The sequence below is a fragment of the Globicephala melas genome, chromosome 9 (assembly GCF_963455315.2).
Source record: "Globicephala melas chromosome 9, mGloMel1.2, whole genome shotgun sequence".
NCBI lineage: Eukaryota > Metazoa > Chordata > Mammalia > Artiodactyla > Delphinidae > Globicephala > Globicephala melas.
This window is the reverse complement of record NC_083322.1, coordinates 84,046,339-84,068,798: the sequence shown is the minus strand read 5'-3', so window position 1 is coordinate 84,068,798 and position 22,460 is coordinate 84,046,339. Positions and strand designations below refer to the sequence as shown.

At 35.1% G+C, this 22,460-nt stretch overlaps 1 protein-coding gene across 14 annotated transcripts in view; it reads right to left on the bottom strand.

Moving 5' to 3' along the window:
• The window catches only part of MAGI2 (membrane associated guanylate kinase, WW and PDZ domain containing 2), a 1,362,215-nt gene that overhangs the window by 486,170 nt on the left and 853,585 nt on the right, over nt 1-22,460 (bottom strand). For all 14 annotated transcript variants that reach the window (XR_009565115.1, XM_060304749.1, XM_060304748.1 and 11 more), the window contains one exon: nt 20,094-20,173. Coding sequence is in view for 13 of the 14 variants with exons in the window: in XM_060304749.1 (XP_060160732.1) it covers nt 20,094-20,173 (80 nt within the window). In the remaining variant the exon portion in view is untranslated. The remainder of the gene's footprint in view (nt 1-20,093; nt 20,174-22,460) is intronic.

The following is a 22,460-nucleotide window of genomic DNA, read 5'->3' as shown; positions in this document are numbered from 1 at the left end:
TATTTACAGATATGATGGCCAAGGGAAAATACTGAGAATATATGAAAAAAATTCCTTTTTATTTATTTTAAATACAAAATTTTAAAGTAAAATATTCATAATGAGTTTCCCTTAGTGTATTTTTAGGGCTTAAAGTCTCTAGCTAAAGTATCTAATAGTATGACAAGATGGGCATAACATGGAGATCTGTCTTAAACTCAGGTGGCTTAATTCAAGCCTCAATTTCTCTATACTCATATTGCATAAAGCCCTTAAAATCTTTTGACTACAGCATCATTATCTAAAAAAATTGATGTTAAAAATCTCTACCTACCTTACAGAGTGTTGGGTAGATGCAACAGAAAGAATGTATGGAAAAATAGTCTTAAGCTTTAAAGCACTGGTATCATTTGGTATCAAAAGTCATATTTAGACATGTGGTCCCGGACAAGACAGTATATACTCACTTTTCTCTGTTCTCCCCTCCAAATATCCTAGAAATAATTCAAGAGATAATCATAAAAAAACTGGAAATGTGGAAAGAAAAAGGTAGATTGGTAGAAACGTTAGGTAACTCAGGATTTGAAGGATGACACCACAGTGAGTGCCAAGGGTTTCCCCTTTACTTCTTACATATCTTAGACTGGGGTCAGGCCATAAGCCAGAAATACCAATAGGTACATACAAACAAAGAAGCAAGCAAACAAATGAGAAAAGCCTACTCTCTCTTGCCTAAGGATCGGGAAAAGGAAAGCCCAGCAGGGACATGAGGGCAGCCTTATTTCCAATATCTACCCACAGCCAAGTGGTGAGGCCCTTTGTGGCATCATTGAACCCAGAAAGACCAATATATCCCCCATCAGGAATGGTGGCCTAATACACTTGCAGTGATGACATCAGTGGATCCCAAGTAGGTTATCCATCCCCTGCCCTACACCTGCCATTACCAGGTGGGCAGAGAACACAGACAAGGGGTAACACTTTCTATCCCACACATCCAGAATTCCACATCCTTACTAGTGACAACAGGCAACTCAGCGAAGAGCCTTTCACACCTTGCAGATAGCACCAGCAGGGATCAGTCAGGAACTCTCAAGTAAGAACCAAGCTGATTAAATTACCACAGCAATTTCTGGAGAGGGTGTGGAGAAAAGAGAACCCTCTTGCACTCTGGTGAGAATGTAAATTGATACAGCCACTATGGAGGATCCTTAAAAAACTAAAAATAGAGCTACCATACAACCCAGCAATCCCACTACTGGACATATACCCTGAGAAAACCATAATTCAAAATGAGTCATGTACCGAAATGTTCACTGCAGCTCTACTTACAATAGCCAGGACATGGAAGCAACCTAAGTGTCCATCCACAGATGAATGGATAAAGAAGATGTGGCACATATAATACAATGGAATATTACTCAGCCACGAAAAGGAATGAAACTGAGTTATTTGTAGTGAGGTGGATGGACCTAGAGACTGTCATACAGAGTGAAGTAAGTCAGAAAGAGAAAAACAAATACTGCATGCTAATACATATACGTGGAATCCAAAAAAAAAAAAAAAAGGTCAGAAGAACCTAGGGGCAAGACGAGAATAAAGACACAGACCTACTAGAGAATGGACTTGAGGATATGGGGAGGGGGAAGGGTAAGCTGGGACAAAGTGAGAGAGTAGCATGGACATATATATACTACCAAATGTAAAATAGATAGCTAGTGGGAAGCAGCCACAGAGCACAGGGAGATCAGCTCCGTGCTTTGTGACCACCTAGAGGGCTGGAATAGGGAGGGTGGGAGGGAGGGAGATGCAAGAGGGAAGAGATATGGGGACATATGTATATGTATAACTGATCACTTTGTTACAAAGCAGAAACTAACACACCATTGTAAAGCAATGATACTCCAATAAAGATGTTAAACAAAAGAAAACAAAATAAATAAATAAAATAAAATAGCACCACAAGGTCTCTGAAAACTATCTTGCATTTGGAACCACAGCCTACAAAATGGGCCAGTATCTACACACCAAATTTAAACCGGGACACTTCTTACTAAAATAAAATATTTTATTTTAAATGTCTATTTTTAAAAGTCCATATAAAGTCTGTTCAGGGTAAAGTCAAATAAAATTAATCGTACCAATAAGCAGGAAAATCACAAACTGGATAAGAAGAGACAAGCAACTGATTCTAATAAAAAGATGAATCAATTATTGGAATTATCTGTCAAAGATTTTAAAATATCCATCATAAAATTGCTTCAACAAGAAATTGTGAATTCCCCTGAAACGAATGAAAATTTTTTTTTAAATTTTAGGAAACAAATGGAAATTATAAAAAAAGAACCAAATGTAAGTCATAGAATGGGGTAAAAACAAAACAAAACAAAACAATAGAAATTAAAATCTGAGACTTCCCTGACAGTCCAGTGATTAAGACTCCACACTTCCAATGCAGGGGGCACAGGTTTAATCCCTGGTCGGGGAACTAAAATCCCACATATCACGTGGTGTGGCCAAAAAAAAAAAAAAAAAATTAAGAAATTAAAATCTCACTGAGGGGGTTCAGTAGCAGACTGAATTTAATAGAGGATAGAATAGTGAAATTGAAGACAGAGCAACAGAATTTACTCAATATGCACAAAAAAGAAAAAATACTAAAAATGACAAGAACAGTGCCATAGGGACTTGTAGAACAGTAACAAAGACACTACTGACATTTCTATGATCAAAGTTCCAGAAGCAGAGGATAAAAAGAGCAGGGAATTTTAAAAAATATTTTAAAAATTTATGTCAAAGGATTTCCCAAACGTGGCAAAATACATAAACCTATAGATTCACGAATCTGCTTAAACCAATAAGTAACAGAAAGCCACACCAAGACACATGATAACTTCTGAAAATGAAAGACAAAAAAGTCTTAAAAACAGCTAAGAAAAGTGCCATAGTATCTAGAGGGGAACACAAATTCAAATGACAGGAGATTTCTCATCTGAAACTATGCGGGCCATAAGGAAGTGGCACACATTTCATATTCTGTACGAATGAAGGGTAATAAAGATATTTTTCAGATTAAAGAAAAAAGAAATCTAATTTGTCATTAGCAGACATACCCTTAAAGAATGGCTAAGTAAGTGAAATCAGGAGAAAGCTCAGAACTTCAAGAAGAAAAGATCAATGGAATGGATAAACATAGGGAAAAATATAATACATTATCATTCTCTTAAAGAGTTTCTTAAATTGTATTTGATAGTTAAACAAAAATAATAGCAACATTTTGTGTAGTATTCAATGTATGTAGACAAAATGCTAATACAAATATATTTAAAAAGTGGAGAGGCTAAAGGGACATAATTAGAAATAAGATTTCTATACTTTACTCAAAGTAGTAACATGTCAATACTATTAGACTGTAATAAGTTACACATTATTGTAACATTCAATCCAACCACTATGAAAGATACACTATAAGTAATCAATATAGAATCTTGAAGTTCAAGTAACTCATAGGAAGACTAAAAAAGAGAAAAATATTCAGGTATCCCATAGGGAGACTACGAAAGAGTAAAACAACAAGAACTAAATAAAACAAATAGTAAAATGGCAGATTTAATCCCTACAATATCAGTAATCAGTTTAAATGTAAATGTTCTAAATATACCAATTAAAAGACACAGGATGGATTTAAAAAGATTGACCCAACTATATGCTACCTAAAATCAAACAGAATTTAAAAGCAGCAAGCGAAAAACATCTTTACATACAAGTGAATCTCCATAAGACTATAGGTGTATTTCTCAGTAGAAACTTTGCAAAGAAAAAGAAAATGGGATGATATATTCAAAGTACTGAATGAAAAAAGTGCCAACCAGGAGTACTTTACCTGACAAAGGTGTCCTTCAGAAATGAAGGCAAGATAAAGACTTTCCCAACCAAACAAAAACTGAGAGAGTAAATCACTGATACACCTAAAAGAAATGCTGGAAGGAGTTCTTCAAGCTGAAATTTAAGGATGCCAATTCGTAACATGAAAACAAATGAAAATATATTGTACAACACACTGGTAAAGGTAAGTATATAGTTAAGTTCAGAATAGTCTAATACTATAATATGATGCTGAGTTAACCACTTAATTATAATATAAAGTAAAAGGACAAAAGCATTAAAAATAACTCTACAATAATTTGTTAATGGATACACACTATAAAAAAGATAAGTTGTGAAATCAAAAACATAAAATGTGGGGGAGGAGTAAAAGTATACAGTCTTTTTTCGTTTGTTTTGTTTTGTGTTACGCGGGCCTCTCACTGCTGTGGCCTCTCCCAGTGCGGAGCACAGGCTCCGGACACGCAGGCTCAGCGGCCATGGCTCACGGGCTCAGCTGCTCCGTGGCAAGTGGGATCTTCCTGGACCAGGGCACGAATCCGCGTCCCCTGCATCGGCAGGCAGATGCACAACCAGTGTGCCACCAGGGAAGCCCTAGAGTTTTTGTATTAATTGAAGTTATGCTGTCATCAGATTAAAATAGACTTACATCTATAAAATATTTCATGTACCTAACCCTCATGGTAACCATGAAGCAAAAACCTATAGGAGACACATAAAAGATTAAAAAAAAAAATGAATCAAAGCGTACCTCGACTGAATATCATCAGTTCATAATGGAAGACAGCGAGAGAGGGAGAAACAAACAATGGAAATACAAAATGGTCAGAAAACAATAAGATGGCATGAGTTAAGTCTTTACCTACCAATAATTACTTTAAATGTAAATAGATTAAATTCTCTAATCAAAAGATATAGGGCTTCCCTGGTGGCGCAGTGGTTGAGAGTCTGCCTGCTGATGCAGGGGATGTGAGTTCGTGCCCTGGTCCAGGAAGATCCCACATGCCACGGAGCAGCTGGGCCCGTGAGCCATGGCCGCTGAGCCTGCACATCCAGAGCCTGTGCTCCGCAACGGGAGAGGCCACAACAGTGAGAGGCCCACGTACCGCAAAAAAAAAAAAAAAAAAGATATAGAGTGCCTGAATGGATAAAAAAACAAGACCCAACTATATGCTGCCTAAAAGACACTCAATTCAGCTTTAAGGACACATGGGCTCAAGGTGAATGGATGGGAAAAGATATTCCATCCAAGGGAAAACCAATAGAGAACAGGGGCAGCTACACTTACACCAGACAAAATAGACTTTAATTTTAAAAGTTTAACAAGAGACAAAGAAGGTCATTATGTAATGATAAAGAGGTCAGTTAATCAAGAGGATATAACAACTGCATAAATATAAAGGCATTCAATATTGGAGAACCTAAATATATTAAGCAAATGCAGGTCTGAAGGGGGAAATAGACAATAATACAGTAATGGTAGGGGACTTCAATACCCCACTCTCAAGAAGGGACAGATCATCCAGATAGAATATTAATAACAAAACATTGGACTTCAACTATATCTTAGAATCAATGGACTTAGATATGCAGAACATTTCATCTAACAGCAGCAGAATACACATTTTTCTCAAGTGTACATGGAACATTCTCTAGAATAGATCATTATGTTAGGTCACAAAATAAGTCTTAGATCGTGTAAGAATACTGAAATAATACAAATTATCTTTTCTGACCACAATGTAATAAAACTAGAAACAGTAAGAGGAGACAAACTGAAAAATTCACAGATCAGTGAAAATTAAACAACACACTCCTGAAAAACCAATGGGTCAAAGAAGAAATCAAAAGGGAAATCAAAAAGAAATCTTGAGTGAAAATGACTATACTACCCAAAGCAATCTACAGATTCAATGCAATCCCTATCAAACTACCAATGGCATTTTTCACAGAACTGGGACAAAAAATTTCACAATTTGTATGGAAACACAAAAGACCCTGAATAGCCAAAGAAATCTTGAGAAAGAAAACTGGAGCTGGAGGAATCAGGCTCTCTGACTTCAGGCTATATTACAAAGCTACAGTCATCAAGACAGTATGGTACTGGCACAAAAACAGAAATATAGATCAATGGAACAGGATAGAAAGCCCAGAGAAAAATCCATGTGCATATGGTCACCTTATATTTGATAAAGGAAGCAAGAATATACAGTGGAGAAAAGACAGCCTCTTCAATAAGTGGTGCTGGGAAAACTGGACAGCTACATGTAAGAGAATGAAATTAGAACACTTCCTAACAACATACACAAAAATAAACTCAAAATGGATTAAAGACCTAAATGTAAGGCCAGACACTATAAAACTGTCAGAAGAAAACATAGGCAGAACACTCTATGACATAAATCACAGCAAGATCCTTTTTGACCCACTTCCTAGAGAAATGGAAATAAAACCAAAAATAAACAAATGGAACCTAATGAAACTTAAAAGCTTTTTCATAGCAAAGGAAACCATAAACAAGATGAAAAGACAACCCTCAGAATGGGAGAAAATATTTGCAAGTGAAGCAACTGACAAAGGATTAATCTCCAAAATATACAAGCAGCTCATGCAGCTCAATGTTAAAAAAACAAACCACCCAATCCCCGAATGGGCAGAAGACCTAAACAGACATTTTTCCAAAGAAGATATACAGATTGCCAACAAACACATGAAAGGATGCTCAACATCACTAATCATTAGAGAAATGCAAATCAGACTATATTACGAATATAAAATTCAAAACTACAATGAGGTATCACCTTACTCCAGTCAGAATGGCCATCATCAAAAATCTACAAACAATAAATTCTGGAGAGGGTGTGGAGAAAAGGGAACCCTCTTGCACTTTTGGTGGGAATGTAAATTGATACAGCCACTATGGAGAACAATATAGAGGTTCCTTAAAAAACTAAAAGTAGAGCTACCCTATGACCCAGCAATCTCACTGCTGGGCATATACCCTGAGAAAACCGTAATTCAAAAAGAGTCATGTAGCACATTGTTCACTGCAGCACTACTTACAATAGCCAGGACATGGAAGCAACCTAAGTCTCCATCGACAGATGAATAGATAAAGAAGATGTGGCACATATATACAAAGGAATATTACTCAGCCACAAAAAGAATCGAAATTGACTTATTTGTAGTGAGGTGGATGGACCTAGAGTCTGTCATACAGAGTGAAGTAAGTCAGAAAGAGAAAAACAAATACCGTATGCTAACGCATAGAAATCGAATAAAAGAAAAATGGTCCTCATGAACCTAGGGGCAGGACAGGAATAAAGACACAGATGTAGAGAATGGACTTGAGGCCACAAGGAGGGGGAAGGGTAAGCTGGGATGAAGTGAGAGAGTAGCATGGAAATATGTACACTACCAAATGTAAAATATATACCTAGTGGGAAGCAGCTGCATTGCACGGGGAGATCAGCTTGGTGCTTTGTGACCACCTAGAGGGGTGGGATAGGGAGGGTGAGAGGGAGACACAAGAGGGAGGGGATATGGGGATATATGTATACATATAGCTGATTCATTTTCTTATATAGGAGGAACTAACACAACATTGTAAAGCAACTGTACTCCAATAAAGATGTTAAAAAAACAAATCTTGAAACAATTGAAAATAGAAACACAAAATACCAAAACTTATGGAATGCAGCAAAAGAAATACTGAGAGGGAAATTTATAGTAATCAAAACCTATATTAAGAAGAATGAAATCTCAAGTAAGCCATGTAATTTTACATCTCAAGGAAGTAGAAATGTAAGATCAAACTAAGTCCAAAGTTAACAGAAGTAAAGAAAATACAAAGATCAGATGAGAAATAAATGAAATAAGAGACTAGAAAAATAAGAGAAACATCAAGAAAACTAAGAGTAGGTTTTATGAAATGATACATAAAATTGATAAACCTTTAGCTAGACTACAAAAGAATAGCAAATACTCAAAATCAGAACTGAAAGAGAAGATATTACAACTGATACTACAGAAATAAAAAAATTTCAGGAAAGACTACTACAATTATATACCATAGATTGGATAACCTAGAAGAAATGAGTAAGTTCCTAGAAACATACAATTTATCAAGACTTAATTATAAATAAATAGATCTGAACAGACAAATAACAGGTAAGGAGATTGAATCAGTAATCAAAAACCTCCCAACAAAGTAAAGCTCCAGACCAGATAGCTTTATGAGTGAATTCTACTGAACATTTAAAGAGGAATTAATACCAATTCTCCTCAAACTTCTCCAAAATACTGAAGATGAGCAAACACTTCCGAACTCAATTTATGAGACCCGCATTACCCTGATCCCAAAGTCAGTTAAGTACACTGGAAAAACAATTACAAGACAAAAAAAAAAAAAAAAAAAAAAAAAAACTACAGGTCAATATTCCTAATAAAGATAGATGGAAAAATTCTCAACAAAATACTAGCAAACTGAATTCAACAGCATATTAAAAGGATCATACACCGTGATCAAGTGGGATTTATTACTGGGATGCAAGGATGGTTCAACATACATAAATCAATAAATATGATATAGTACATTAATAGAATGAAAAATAAAAACTACATGATTATCTCAATCGATGCACAAAAATAATGTGACAAAATTCAACATCCCTTCATGATAAAAAGCTTCAACAAATTGGGCATAGAAGGAACATACTTCAATACAAAAAAAACATTTTTGACAAGCTCACAGCTAACATCATACTCAATGGTGAAGGTTAAAAGTGTTTCCTCTAAGATCAGGAACAATACATAGGCACCCATTCTCACCATTTCATTTAACATAGTACTCTAAGTCCTAGATACAGCAGTTAGGCAAGAAAAAGAAATAAATGGCATATAAATCAGAAAGAAAGTAGTAAAATGGTCTGTGTTTGCAAATGATATAATCTTATATATAGAAAATCCTAGACTCCACCAAAAACTTGTTAGAAGCAGTCAAAGAATTCAATAAATTTGTAGGATAGAAAAATAACAAATAAAAATTAGTTTCATTTCTGTGCAACAAAAAACTATCTGAAAAACAAAAAAAATCCCATCTACAATAGCATCAAAAAATATTAAGGAATAAATTTAAGGAGGTAAAAGATGTGTACAATTGAAACTATAAGACATTGATGAAAGACATTGAAGAGGCACATATAAATCGAAAACTATCTCATCTTGATGGATTTGATGAATTAGTATTGTTAAAATGTCCAGCCACCTAAAACCATCTACAGATTCAATGCAATCTCTAATAAAGTTCCAATGGAATTTTTCACAGAATAGAAAAAACAACTGTAAAATTTGTATGGAACCACAAAAGATCCCAAATACTCAAAGAAATCCAGAGGCGGGAAAAACAAAGGTGGAGGCATCACACTTCCTCTTGATTTCAAACTATATTGCAAAGCTAAGGTAATCAAAACAGTATGGTACTGGCGTAAAAACAGACACATTGACAAATGGAATAGAATCAACAGCCCAGAAATAGGACTTCCCTGGTGATGCAGTGGTTAAGAATCCACCTGCCAATGCAGGGGACATGGGTTCGAGCTCTGGTCTGGGAAGATCCCACATGCCATGGAGCAACTTAGCCCATGCGCCACAACTACTGAGCCTGTGCTCTAGAGCCCACGAGCCACAACTACTGAGCCTGCATGCCAGAACTACTGAAGCTCACAGCCTAGAGCAGGTGCTACACAAGAAGAGAAGCCACCACAATGAGAAGCCCGCACCACAACGAAGAGAAGCCCCCACTCACTGCAACTAGAGAAAGATCATGCATGGCAGTGAAGACCCAATGCAGCCAAAAATTGATTGATTAATTAATTAATTAATTTTAAAAAGGAGCCCAGAAGTAAACCTTTTCATTTACGGTCAAATAGTACTTGATAAAGGAGCTAAGAATACTCAATGGGGAAAGGACAGTCTCTTCAACAATTCATGTTGGGAAAACTGGATATTCACATTCAAAAAATGAAATTGGACCTCTATCTTACACCACTCACAAAAATTAACTTGCAACATCTTAAAAACTCAAATCTAAGACCTGAAGCCATAAAAATCCTAGAAGAAAACACATGGACAAAGCTCTTTAACACTGATCTCGGCAATACTTTTTGGAAATGACAATAAAAGAACAAGCAACAAATGCAAAACTAAACAAGTGAGAAAGCATCTGCACTGAAAACAAATCAGCATAATAAAAATGCAATCTATAAAATGGCAGAAAACATTTGCAGAACGTTTACCTGGAAAGGGATTAATACCTAAAATATATAAGGGACTTGTACGACTAGCAAAAAAAAAAAAAAAAAAAAAAATCTAATTTAAAAATGGGCAAAGGACCTGAACAGACATATTTCCAAAGAAGACACATACATGATTAACAGGTACATGAAAAGGTTCTCAACATCATTAATCATCAGGGAAATGCAAATCAGAACCACAAGGAAGTATCATCTCACATCTGTCAGAATGGCTACTATCAAAAAGACAAGAGACGTTCAAAAGGAAACCCTTGTGCACTACTGGTAGGGAATGTAAATTGGTGCAGCCACTATGGAAAACAGTATGGAGGTTCCTCAAAAAATTAAAAATAGAACTACTACATGATCCTGAACTCCCACTTCTGCATATATATCTGAAGGAAATTAAATTATAACCTCAAAGAGATATCTGAATTCCCATGTTCACCATAACTTTATTCACAATAGCCAAGATATGGAAACAATCTAAGTATCCATTGATCAATGAATGGATAAAGAAAGTAAGATATATATAAATGGTATATTATTAAGACATAGAAAAGAAGAAAATCCTGCCATTTGCGACAACATGCACAGACCTTGAGGGCACTATGCTAAGTGAAATAAGTCAGAGAAAGACAATTACTATATGATCTCACTTATATGTGAAATCCTAAAAAGCTGAAGTCATAGAAACAGAGCAGGATGGTGGTTGCCAGGGGCTGGGGAATGGGGGATAATCAGGTGATACTGGTCAAAAGAAAGAAACTTACAGTTATAAGATGAATAAGTTCTGAGGATCTAATGTACAGCATAGTGACTACAGTTAATAGCACTGTATCATATACTTGAAAGTTGCTAAGAGAGTATATCTTCAATGTTCTCACCACACAGACACAAAAAGGTAACCATGTGAGTTGATGGATGTATTAACTAAATTGTGTTAATCATTTCACTATATGTGTATCAAATCATCATACCGCATGCCTTAAACTGACACAATTTCATTTGTCAGCTATACCCCAATGAAGGTGGAAACATTTTTTAATGTTTTAAAATTTCCTATTATGGAGACTATTTTTCTTTTTATTGATATATAATTAAAGTTTTCTGTAATATAGGAATGTCATCTTTAAATTTTGTAAAGACCTACTCTATGGACTATTATGTATTCAATGTTCATAAAGTACTATGTATGCTTGAGAAGTGTATTCTCCATTCGTTAAAACTTTTAGATCAAGAATACCTTTTCTGTTATTCAAATCTTTCTTATTTTTCTGTGTTTAATATATTGAGTAGTAAGAGAGATGCACTCAATCATACACTCTAATAGTGAGTTCTTTAAGTTCTTTTTTTCAGATTTGTCATTTTTTCCCCCTCTCTGTATAACTTGAAGCTATACATACAAGCATGCATAAAAGTTCAGAATTGTTATCTCTTCCTGATTAACTAAAACTCCTTTCTCTTTCTCTCCTTCTCTCTTCCTAGAAAAGAATAAACTAGGGAGCATCATTCTCCCTAACACTAAGGCTTACCACAGACCTACAGGAATCAAGAGAGTGTGTTACTGGCACAGAGATAGACCCATAGACCAGTGGAACCCACTGATTTATGACAAAGTTGCATTCACAATCCAATGGAGAGAGGATAGCCTGTTATACAAATGGTGCTAGAGTAACTGGATATCCACAGGGAAAAAACTGAACCTTAACCTAAACCTTACACCTTATAAAAAATTAAGTAAACATAGACCACAGGCTTAAATGTAAAACTATACAATTTAGGAAAAAAACATGAGAAACTCTTTGGCATCTAGGGCTAGGTGAAGAGTCCTTACACTTGTTATCAGAAACATGGTTCATAAAAGGAAAATTTGATAAATTAGACTTTATTGAAATTAAAAACATTTTCTCTGCAAAAAGCCCTGTGAAGAGGATGGAAAGGCCAATTACAGACTGGGAGATAATGTTTGTAAAGAACATATCTGATAGAGGGACTTCTATCTAGAATACATAAAGAACTCTCAAAACTGAATAAAAAAAAGAATCTAATTAAAAATTGGTCAAAAGACATGACCAGACTTACTCTGAGAAGGATATATAAATGACAAATAATCACATGAAAATATGTTCAATATCATTAGCCATTAGGGAAATACAAATTAAAACCACAATACAATATCATTACACACCTATCAAAATGGCTAAAATAAAAAATAGTCGTAACACCAAATGCTAACAAGTATGCAGAAAAACTGGATCACTCCTTCACTGCTGGTGGGGATGTACAATAAAAGAGTACAGGCACTCTGGAAAATAGTTTGGTAGTTTATTCTAAAACTAAAGATGCACTTTCTATAATCATCTAGCAATTGCACTCTTGGTCACTTATCCCAGGGAAATTAAACCTATGTTCATGCAAAACCCTGTATTCAAGTGTCTGTTGTAGTTTCATTTGTATTAGCTAAAAACTGGAAACAATCCAGGTGTCCTTCAGTGGGTAAATGCTTAAACAAACATTGGTACATAAAAAGTAGCAAACCATTGAGACACACACCTGAATGGATTTCAACGTAATTAAATTGAGTGGAAAAAGCAATCTCAAAAGTTTACACACTGTATGATTCTATTGTATAACACATTTGAAATAACAAAGTAATTGAAATGAAGAATAGATTAGTGGCTAAGGTTTGTGCAGTGGGAGGACACGTATATGGCTACAAACTGGTAGATAAGGGAGCCTCGTGGTAATGTATCTTTATTGTGGTTATAGTTATGTGGAGCTACACACGTGATATAATTGTATAGAACTACACACACACAAACACAAAGGACCACTTGTATAACTGGTGAAGTCTGAATAAGTTCTGTTCATTGTACCAATGTCAATTTCCTGATTTTGATATTGTATTTTATATATATATATATATATATATATATATATATATATATAAAAAAATATATATAAGATGTTAACGTGGGAGAGGCTTCATGAAGGGTGTTTGGGACCTCCCTGTAATCCTTTTGTTATTTCCTGTGGATTTATAATGCTTTAAAAAAAGTCATCTTTGAAAAAATTTAAAATCATTTTGCTACTGTGTAGAACAGATTCAATGATGTCAATATTATTTTTAAACTTGTGTGCATTAGAGAGTAAGGATAAGACACAACTTATTCCTAAGCATAAATGTAAGTTGAGACATCAAGAACTAAAGGAGGACAAAATTTCATAATCCTTCTGCAGGTACTACTTTATAGCTAAAGTTAACATTAATAGGTAGAAGGGAAACAGATAAACAATTAGTGAAGGAAAGATATTCCAAATATTTAACAGCTTTAATTGTTTGGACACCAACCCATCAGAATAGAATGGGACCAATTAGATCAAATGACAGCCAGTAACAACCCAGAATCTGGTACCTGTGCACAACAGTGCAATATCCATCCTATATGATTTATTTTGGATTAACATTATTTCCTCCCCAAAAGATTTATATTCCTAAAATATTGTTTTTTTCTTAGTACTCTTGAGCTGAAATTATGGAAAGAGTGCTATATTATTGGATAAAGCATATCTCAAAGTGCTGCTATAGAAAATCATGACTACAGTAAGTCCCCTACATACGAACCTTCAAGTTGCGAACTTTCAAAGATGCGAACTTGCGTTTGCATGTCCAATCACATAAGTTAGTTCACATGTCTGGCGCACATTGTCATGTGTTTGCATCCACTACAAGTGGTTGTGCTTTTGTGTACTTTACTGTATAGTACTATATAGAGTACAGTAGTACAGTATCTTTATTTCAAGCCCAGGATGTCTGGAAGCAAGCATAAAAGCAGTGGTGATGTAGCTGGTACTGCTAAGAAGTGCCAAGCGATGACGATGGAAACAAAACTGAAAATAACTGAGAGAGTGGAGCGAGGTGAAAAGATGGTAGATGTCACTCATTCTTATAACATTAAACTCCTTGCTATGCAACATGAGGAGCTTACTAATGAAGACCTGATGGAACTGGAGGCCCAAGGAAAGGACGAAGAAAGACAAGAGGAAGCAGAAGTAACTGAAGAACCAAAGAGATTCATGACACAGGAAATGGCAAGGGGTTTTTCTTTATTTGAGGAGGCACTGTTAGTTTTTGAGGCACAGGACCTGAACGTAGAACAGTACATGAAGGTTGTAGCAGCCATTCAGAATGCAATCTAGTGCTACCGTGTCATCTATGATGAGAAAAAAAGAGCTACTATCCAGACATCACTGGATCGTTTTTTCAAGAGGGTAGACAGAATTGAATCCAGCAAGGAACCAGAACCTGTGCCATCAACGTCAGACGAGAGTGAAATTGCAGCTCGCCCTCCGCCTCCTATTGCTGAGGATCCCTCAGCTCTACCATCTCCCACCTCCTCTCCCTCCTCCAGTCAGTAACTCTTCTTGCCTGTTCACTCGATGCCAGCCCCTGTATGCCAGCTGTTATACTTTACTACTGTACTTTTCAAGGTACTGTACTATAAGATTAAAAATGTTTTCTTTATGTTTTGTGTTTGTTTTTTAATGTATTAGTTGTGTGAAAAGTATTATAAACCTATCACAGTATAGTACTATATAGCCGATTGTGTTAGCTGGATACCTAGGCTAACTTTGTTGGACTTTACGAACGCACTCTCAGAACAGAACTCGTTCATATGTGGAGGACTTACTGTAACACAAATAATTACCAGTTAGTGAAATAAGAACTAACTGCTTCTGTTAAGATATTTTAAATTTCCTCATTTTTTTTTTACAAAAACACTCAAAATATCAGTATAGAAACAAAATACACAAATTAGTTTGTTCATAATATTTAAACATTAGGATTTCAATATTTGCATATAAATGAATCTTTTCAACTTTAAAGTTTTAGTACTTGAATAGTTAATATTTTTAGAGTCTGTTTTTTATTAATTCTTCCTAGTGAAAAAATTTCAAGATACTTTACAAATATAATCTTAGCAGTTTTATCAGATTAGAAAAACAAATATTCAAGGGATATATTAATTTGATCATATTTAATCTTGAGAAATTAGGAGCTCTAATTATCAATACAAATTTAATGAGAAAGTAGGCCAAAGTCCCTATTTAAGGGAAATAAATTATGTAGTCTAGAAAATGAATTTGAACTATGAAAATAAAAATAAAAGTATGCATGTACAAATGTTTCTGTCATGTCTATAAAACTCACTTAAGAAATGACCTGGAAAAAAAAAAAAAAAAAGAAATGACCTGAAATTAATTAGCGTTTTCTATTATTTTAGAAAGGTAACCTCCTTATCTTGGAAAAAATCCATTTAATAAATATTATGAAACAAAGTTTATGCTATCTTTGTTCATGAGCATTTCGGACATAGCTTTTTTTTTTTTAAGATAGATTAAGTAATAGTTCAAAGCTTTAGTTAATGTAAGTTGAAATGCAGTTTTCATGTAGGTAAAAAGGTTAAGATTATGTGATTTTTCTTTCCTATGAAACAACTCACTTACAATTCATAGATACTGAATACAGAAATGACCCAATTCATACAGCTCGAATTAAAACTTGGTGAAATTTAGAGCTAGTTTAACAGAATGGAGGGGGGGAACCTCCAATCTATTAATATTAGGCTGGAATTAGCTAGCTGGATAAGTTTTGCCTACATGGGTTTGTTCTTTTCTACCTCTTCAGGACACCCTAGAGAAATTAAAGGCTCTTAAGGTAGGCCAACTATTCTGAATTTCTTCCCCGTTGTCTTCTATGAGACTAATTTGTTGGCTCAGAGCATGCTCGAATGAAAATAAAGAAGCAGTTATTTAGAGTCTATGGTGCAACAAACTCTGTCCTTGTTTGTGAAACTAAATGTGCATGAAATAGATATCATTTCCATTTACAGGTAAGAAAACCTAGGCTCCCAGAGATTAAGTACCTGCCTAAAAGCCCACAGATTTGGATTTGGAATACAGTTTTCCCTGACTACAAATCCTACATAATTTCCTCTCCTGAATACAATACTGTAGTCCTACTGATTTTACTCACTTTTCAACTTTATAAAGAGTCCTACAGGGATTGAATCACTTTTGATATTGACCCTAATTCAGTGATTCATGTGGAGTGTGTCACCACTGGGATGTTTATGATTGGAAATATCTCAGACAAACATCACAGTGCTGATTCTCAGGACTGGGGACAATATGATGGTGCTTTATATACAGTTCAACCAATCTTGCATCCACATCATTTAATAGTTAACTGTTATTTCTGTTGCATTTTGTAAAAGACTATATTGGCTTGCTAAACAGCACTCCCCCAAATCCTAATATTAGAGTCTTGTAGTAGGTGGAGACTTTTTTCTGCCATGTAGACTGGTGCTTAAATTCCAAAAATGCACAGAGCTGTGACAAATGCACAGAGCACAATGACTTTACTATTTTCAACCATATTCTGAGAGAAGGAAGTATGTTTTTATGTTTAGTAGCTGTGTTATCCTTCAAACAAAAAAGCAAAATGATTGCTTTAGTGTCAACAGAATAAGTAGTTGTTTAATAAGTATTTGTACTGAGCCATCCATGGTGGCTTTTCCCTCCTTGATGCCAATGAGAAAACATTTGCTAGTTTTTTCTCTCACCCAAGAATAATTTAAATCAGTTGATACCTCCTTCCATCTCTCTTTTACTTGACTTCATCTTATTATAGGTGACTAAGTAATCACCTTCAAGCATCTATGTAAACAGAACTGAAGAAGCATACATTTACAGATCCATATCTACACACACACACATACATATGTACATTCATAATTGTATGCACACATACATAACATGGAATTCAATCTTGAGGGACTAAGTATGATTATAATGATAATAAAGAATTTACAGCATGCAATCCAGTAAAGTCTTAAATGTACAATTTAAAAATTACTGCACTAAAATTTCTGCTTCCAGGTAGGATGAAGTGAGCAGGTTAAGAGAACACATAGAAAATCTAGATCAAATATAACAAATAAACAATACAAAGGAATCAGAGAACTGCTGAAACAACAGATCTAAAATGGTCTAAGAATCTGAAGAGGAGAGAATCCTGAAGAGGTAAGGGAGGAATGTTGTAGATGATTTTTGTTGATTCTGGGCTGTGGAAAGAATCCAGACTTGGCCTGGGAAGAAGGCCATCACTGGGGTTGAGAGAAACCAGCAGACTGTTACAGAGTCTTGAGGGACTGACAAAGCTCTAACACATGCCAATCATTCCATGATGACATCTGTCAAATTCAGAAGATGCAAGGTCTGGAGGCAAAAAACTAAGCTAAAACCCCTGAAAAGCACCACAGATTTTTGGTAGTCTTGCATTACTGAGAAGAAAAATATTTTTAAAATATTGGTGTTCAAGACCTGCCCAGGGGCAGGCTCCACATGGATACACCAGGCCAGGGTTCATCCTTGGACCGAGTCCAGCTTGCCCCTATGTTTTGTATGGTCCAAGAGCTAAGAACAGTTTATATAATTTTAAATGTTTGAGAAAAAAGATCAAAAGGATAATATTTTAATTCATGAAACTCAAATTTCTGTGTCTATGAGCAATGTTTTATTGAAATATATCTATACCCTTTATTTATATATTGACTTTGGTCACTTTTGTACAACAATGAGTAGTTGCGAAGAAACTGGGTGACCAAAGCCTCAAGTATTTACTACCTGACCCTTTATGGAAAATATTTGCTGACCTACAATAGGCTATTAGTTGAAACTCTGGGCGGGCAAACACCCTAAGAACAAAAGCAAACCAGAGGTAGACTGGGTCTCACCAAAGCTCAACCCAACCTCATGTTGGCTCAGCTCTGATTGGATTAAGGTAATTAGCCTCCACTCTATCTCCATGGTGGAAGAAGGATAAATCTTTGCTAGTGAAAGATATTATCATCTTAAGCCTCTACAATTTTTACACACATTTTATACATATTTCAGCATTCAGAAAACTACTAACTTTTTTGATCTGCGCTGACCTGTGATAGATATAAAGAAGGCTGTCTTAACTAGTAGGCTCAACAGCAATCCATTAACATCCAACATTTTAAACAAGCAGTTTTAATCTATGCTATTTAAAGAAAAATAAAAGAGAAGTAACAGTATAACCAAAAAGCACTTTTCTTGGTAAGAAAACTTAAAATATGTGCCTGGAACAATAGCATTCTAACTAGATGTTAGTTTACATTGTAAAATACTCCAGTAACATATGAAATAAAATCTGTGAATTACTTATTTTGTAGAAAAAGAAAAATAGTAATTAACCAGTTATAAATCACTCTGAGCTATTAGACTGTATTCTAGGACTCATTTTTTAATATCACATGAATTCACAGGTACTGGTATCATATTTTAGGCATCTACCATGCTGAGAAGACAGATGAGTACAGATATGGGAAAAACTGATAACACTGAAACGTTACAGTTATGCAAAATGTTAAACCTACATCTCTCCCAGGATTTTAAAATTTGACTTTAATAGCCTTTTATAATGAAAAGAACAACTCAAATGTACAAGACAGTTGAGAAGTTCAACAGGTACAGAACTGCAAAATCACTGAATTCATTTTAATTAGTATATATATATATAGTTTTATATCTGTGGCATCAGTAAATCATAACTCCCAGATATAGCAGATCAGGTCATTTTAATTTATAACCTATCATAATTTGCAACATATGTCTTATTAGTGCCAATGAAATGTAACCTAATTGTGCTCAAAAGTCTCAGGTCACAGAATAATTGTAAAGGATTCACACACATATAGCTACACTTTTATACAGAAGGCATACAGACATAGCTGTGAATATAAAATTATATGTAGTGATAAAAATTAGACATTTATGCATTCAAATATGTACATATAGCCGGTAAACTGATTTTTTATTTAGCTCAGTTGTATAACCAGCTTGTGAACAGTTACCTTATACCATAGGAATGAACAATATTATCTTGATATTGTCTGAGAAAGACAGAATTACCATTAAAATAAAAGGACTTTTACAGTTACAGACTTCTTAAAAAGTTGACTTTCTAAAAACTTTTTTAAAAGTTTAAACACTCCTCACCACTTTCCTCACTTTTAGAGCTCTTCAATGATAGATGCCTCTGAACAAGGCTCTAATAATTTGATCAGATAAAGGCTGTGAATGTGGTCAAATAATGAATCATCAGGAGTATACGCTATTTATCATTTTAGACAAATTATAAGTACTCTTTTAACATTAAACTCAATGTTAAAAAAACTTGTAAGTATCATCAGTAACACTTCATTTATATAATTTACTAATTTAAAAACAAGGTTTACTTTCATCTAATCCTCAAAATTATTTTTAAAAACTCTTCACATAGATGAAAACAGTCAATTTTTAAGCAAATTAACGTCATTACATTGGGAACTGGAAAATACTAAAGATAACCCAGCACATTCATGCAATTAATTGTTGTATTTAAAGGAAAGGAGCCATACGTATAAATCTTTATATCACCAATTCCTTAATAACTAGAAGAATGCTATACCTCAAAACACAAAAATAAAATATTACTTATAGTGCCACAATACTTTTCTCTATACACCACATTTAATTCCAATGAAAAGATCAGAGTCCTCAGAGAGACATATTGCAAACAAAAACTCCCTAGTAGGTGGTGGGAAGTCAGGCCAGGAGTCAAAAAGAACCCATAGAGATCACAGAGCTGTGATGTCCAGCACAGTCCCCTCAGAGAGAAAAAGGAAAACCACATGGCACTGCTGAAATGCCGAGTTAATTCTTTCTCCTATCTGGGCATTAAATATTACAGCTTTAAAATTGTCTCAATCAGATTATGGCTTCTTTAGACAAGACCTTCTCTTAAGAAACATACATACTCTCAAAGTGCAACGCCGAAACACCATAAAAACTTAAATAACCTACCATTTTCTTTGCATTCTTCTGGAGGTTTAGCCTTTTTCGCAAGTCGTGGATCCAGCCATGATGTTGTCTTTGTGTTATGGCTGAAAAGAAAAGAGATCACTCTGAACAGACACATACTGAAAGGAACCAAGTTTATTCCTTAAGGAAAAAAAAAAAAAAAAGAGGGGGTTAGACCAACAAAATTGCAATCGATACACTTAATTTGCTTACTGGTTCTAAGTAGCCCTGAAGGAGGTGTAAGAGTAATCGTGCAAAGGCAGCTGTAAAATTGGCAACCTCAGCTCCCTGTCCTCAAAGCAGCTATTTTTATTAAAATCAACTAGAATGTTGCCAAGTTAACCTCATTGAAAATGCAGAACTCATCCAGAGCAAAAGGAATTTATTACAAATACAGGATTCTCCAGTTGGAAGCGCACAGTTCGCAGGCTCTGATACTGTTTCCTGAGTTTTGCAAAAGAATTATTTTCATCTTAAACCTGCCCTTTCATAAATGGTTGTTTTGTTGCTCTTTAACTACAGAGCTGGTAGAGGCAGTACAAAAGTGATGCAAATTATAGCATGTTCTTGGGATTCCTACATTTTCTCAAAAAGTAATTAACAGCAATTTCATTAACCCGCATTTAGCTATCTTCCATCTAAATACTTTCAATCCAGCTAGGAAGATAGATAAAAATGTCTGTACTCTAGCATTTTTGGAATGGAATTCTGGGAATTAATAACTTTTAATGACAATTTCATTTTAAAAAATGTTTTCTGGGAAGTCTTTTGCCAGAAATTTAAAAAGCAAAGGAGAAAGGTTATTAGAGCACTGTCTTGAAAAGAGGTCCTGGAATTACCTGCATTGGAATCATCTGGTGGACTTATGAACAATGCATATTCTGGGAGTCTGGTAGTTCTCATAGAACTACCAAATCAGAATCTTTGAGGTGGAGCCGCAAAATCTCCATCTTTGGCTAGCACTCCAGGTGATTCTTATGCACACTGTAATTTGTTACTTGAGAACTACTCGAAACCATACATTGGAGCTAAAATCTTTACTGTGAATAGCTGTCTCAAGTTAGCTCATCTATCAATGGACAAATTATCAAGGATGTGACATCTGTGAGGGCTTCAGAAATGAGCAGAGTCACAGGTGTAGAAAAGTGACGTTTATACAGGGAAGAGTCAGAATGCAATGTGAAAGGAAAAAGTGGGAAAAAAGGTTAGAAATATAAACTAAAGCCAGATAATAGAGATCTTTGAACACAGTTGTAACGAAGTCAAAATTATAATATCAATTCACATGTATTTTCTCTTTCTTCAGTGAAATTTAACTATATTTTATTGTATCAGAGCTACAAGTGTTAGCTAAATAATCTGATGAACCAATCTGCACTTAAAGCAAAGTTCAGAAAATTCTCCCAGGAAGCATATTTCATAGCAAGCTTCCAGAGTTTAAGTGCCTACTTAATGAAGGGAATTTCAAGGCGGAAAGGAGGAAGGATGGAGTTAAGTTGGGCAGTGGGCAAATGATTCCAGAGTGTTAAAGCTCTCTTTAAATAGTGTTTTCTGGATGATAGTACATCTGCCTAAGTGTAGAGCCATCTCTGATCTGAGAACTGAAACATTAATATCCTTGGGTCATGAAGTTTCTGCTCTTAAAGAAGATTCCCTTTTATTTCTTACTTTCATGTGGGGTAAACAGAAAATACTTTCCAATCATTTTCTTCACACTTAGGAACTCCTTAATGATTGATCCCTCTGAGCAGGGCTCTAATAATCTGATGAGATGAAGTCTATGAAGTTGGTGAAATTATAAATTGTCAGGAGAGCATGCTAGCTTTTATTTTCCTCCAATGTGACTTTTGTATAGTGTGATAGCACTTCATTATCGACTACCAGAAGGATGTAAAGTACTGCAGTATCTCATTCTGGTCCTCATTTACAGTCATGTCAATATCATCTAGGCTTTTCCCCTCAAATAAAGACTTGATGCCCATGGACAGAAAGGGGGTTATGACTATCCTGTTGTGAGGATAGTTGCACTGGGTTCAGTGCTTGCTGCTCCCATTTGAAAAATAAAGTCACTGTAAAGATGCTCTTTATAGACATGCCTCAGTTCAAAGTTTGTGTGTGCTGTGTGTGTGTGTGTGCGTGTGTGTGTGTATGAGAGTGTGTTGATGTCTACGTTTTTATATACTAGCAACAAATTTGGGAGGTGACTAAGGAAAATAAACTTCCCTTCTTTTTACCCACATCTGCTTCTTCCAAATTCTTCCCCCCTTTTTGGAGGAAAGTCATTTCTAGGTCTCTAAGACATATTCACAAAAGCACACACACCTATGGATAAGTATGAAGGGGCCATTACTAAGCCACCGCAGGGAGTCA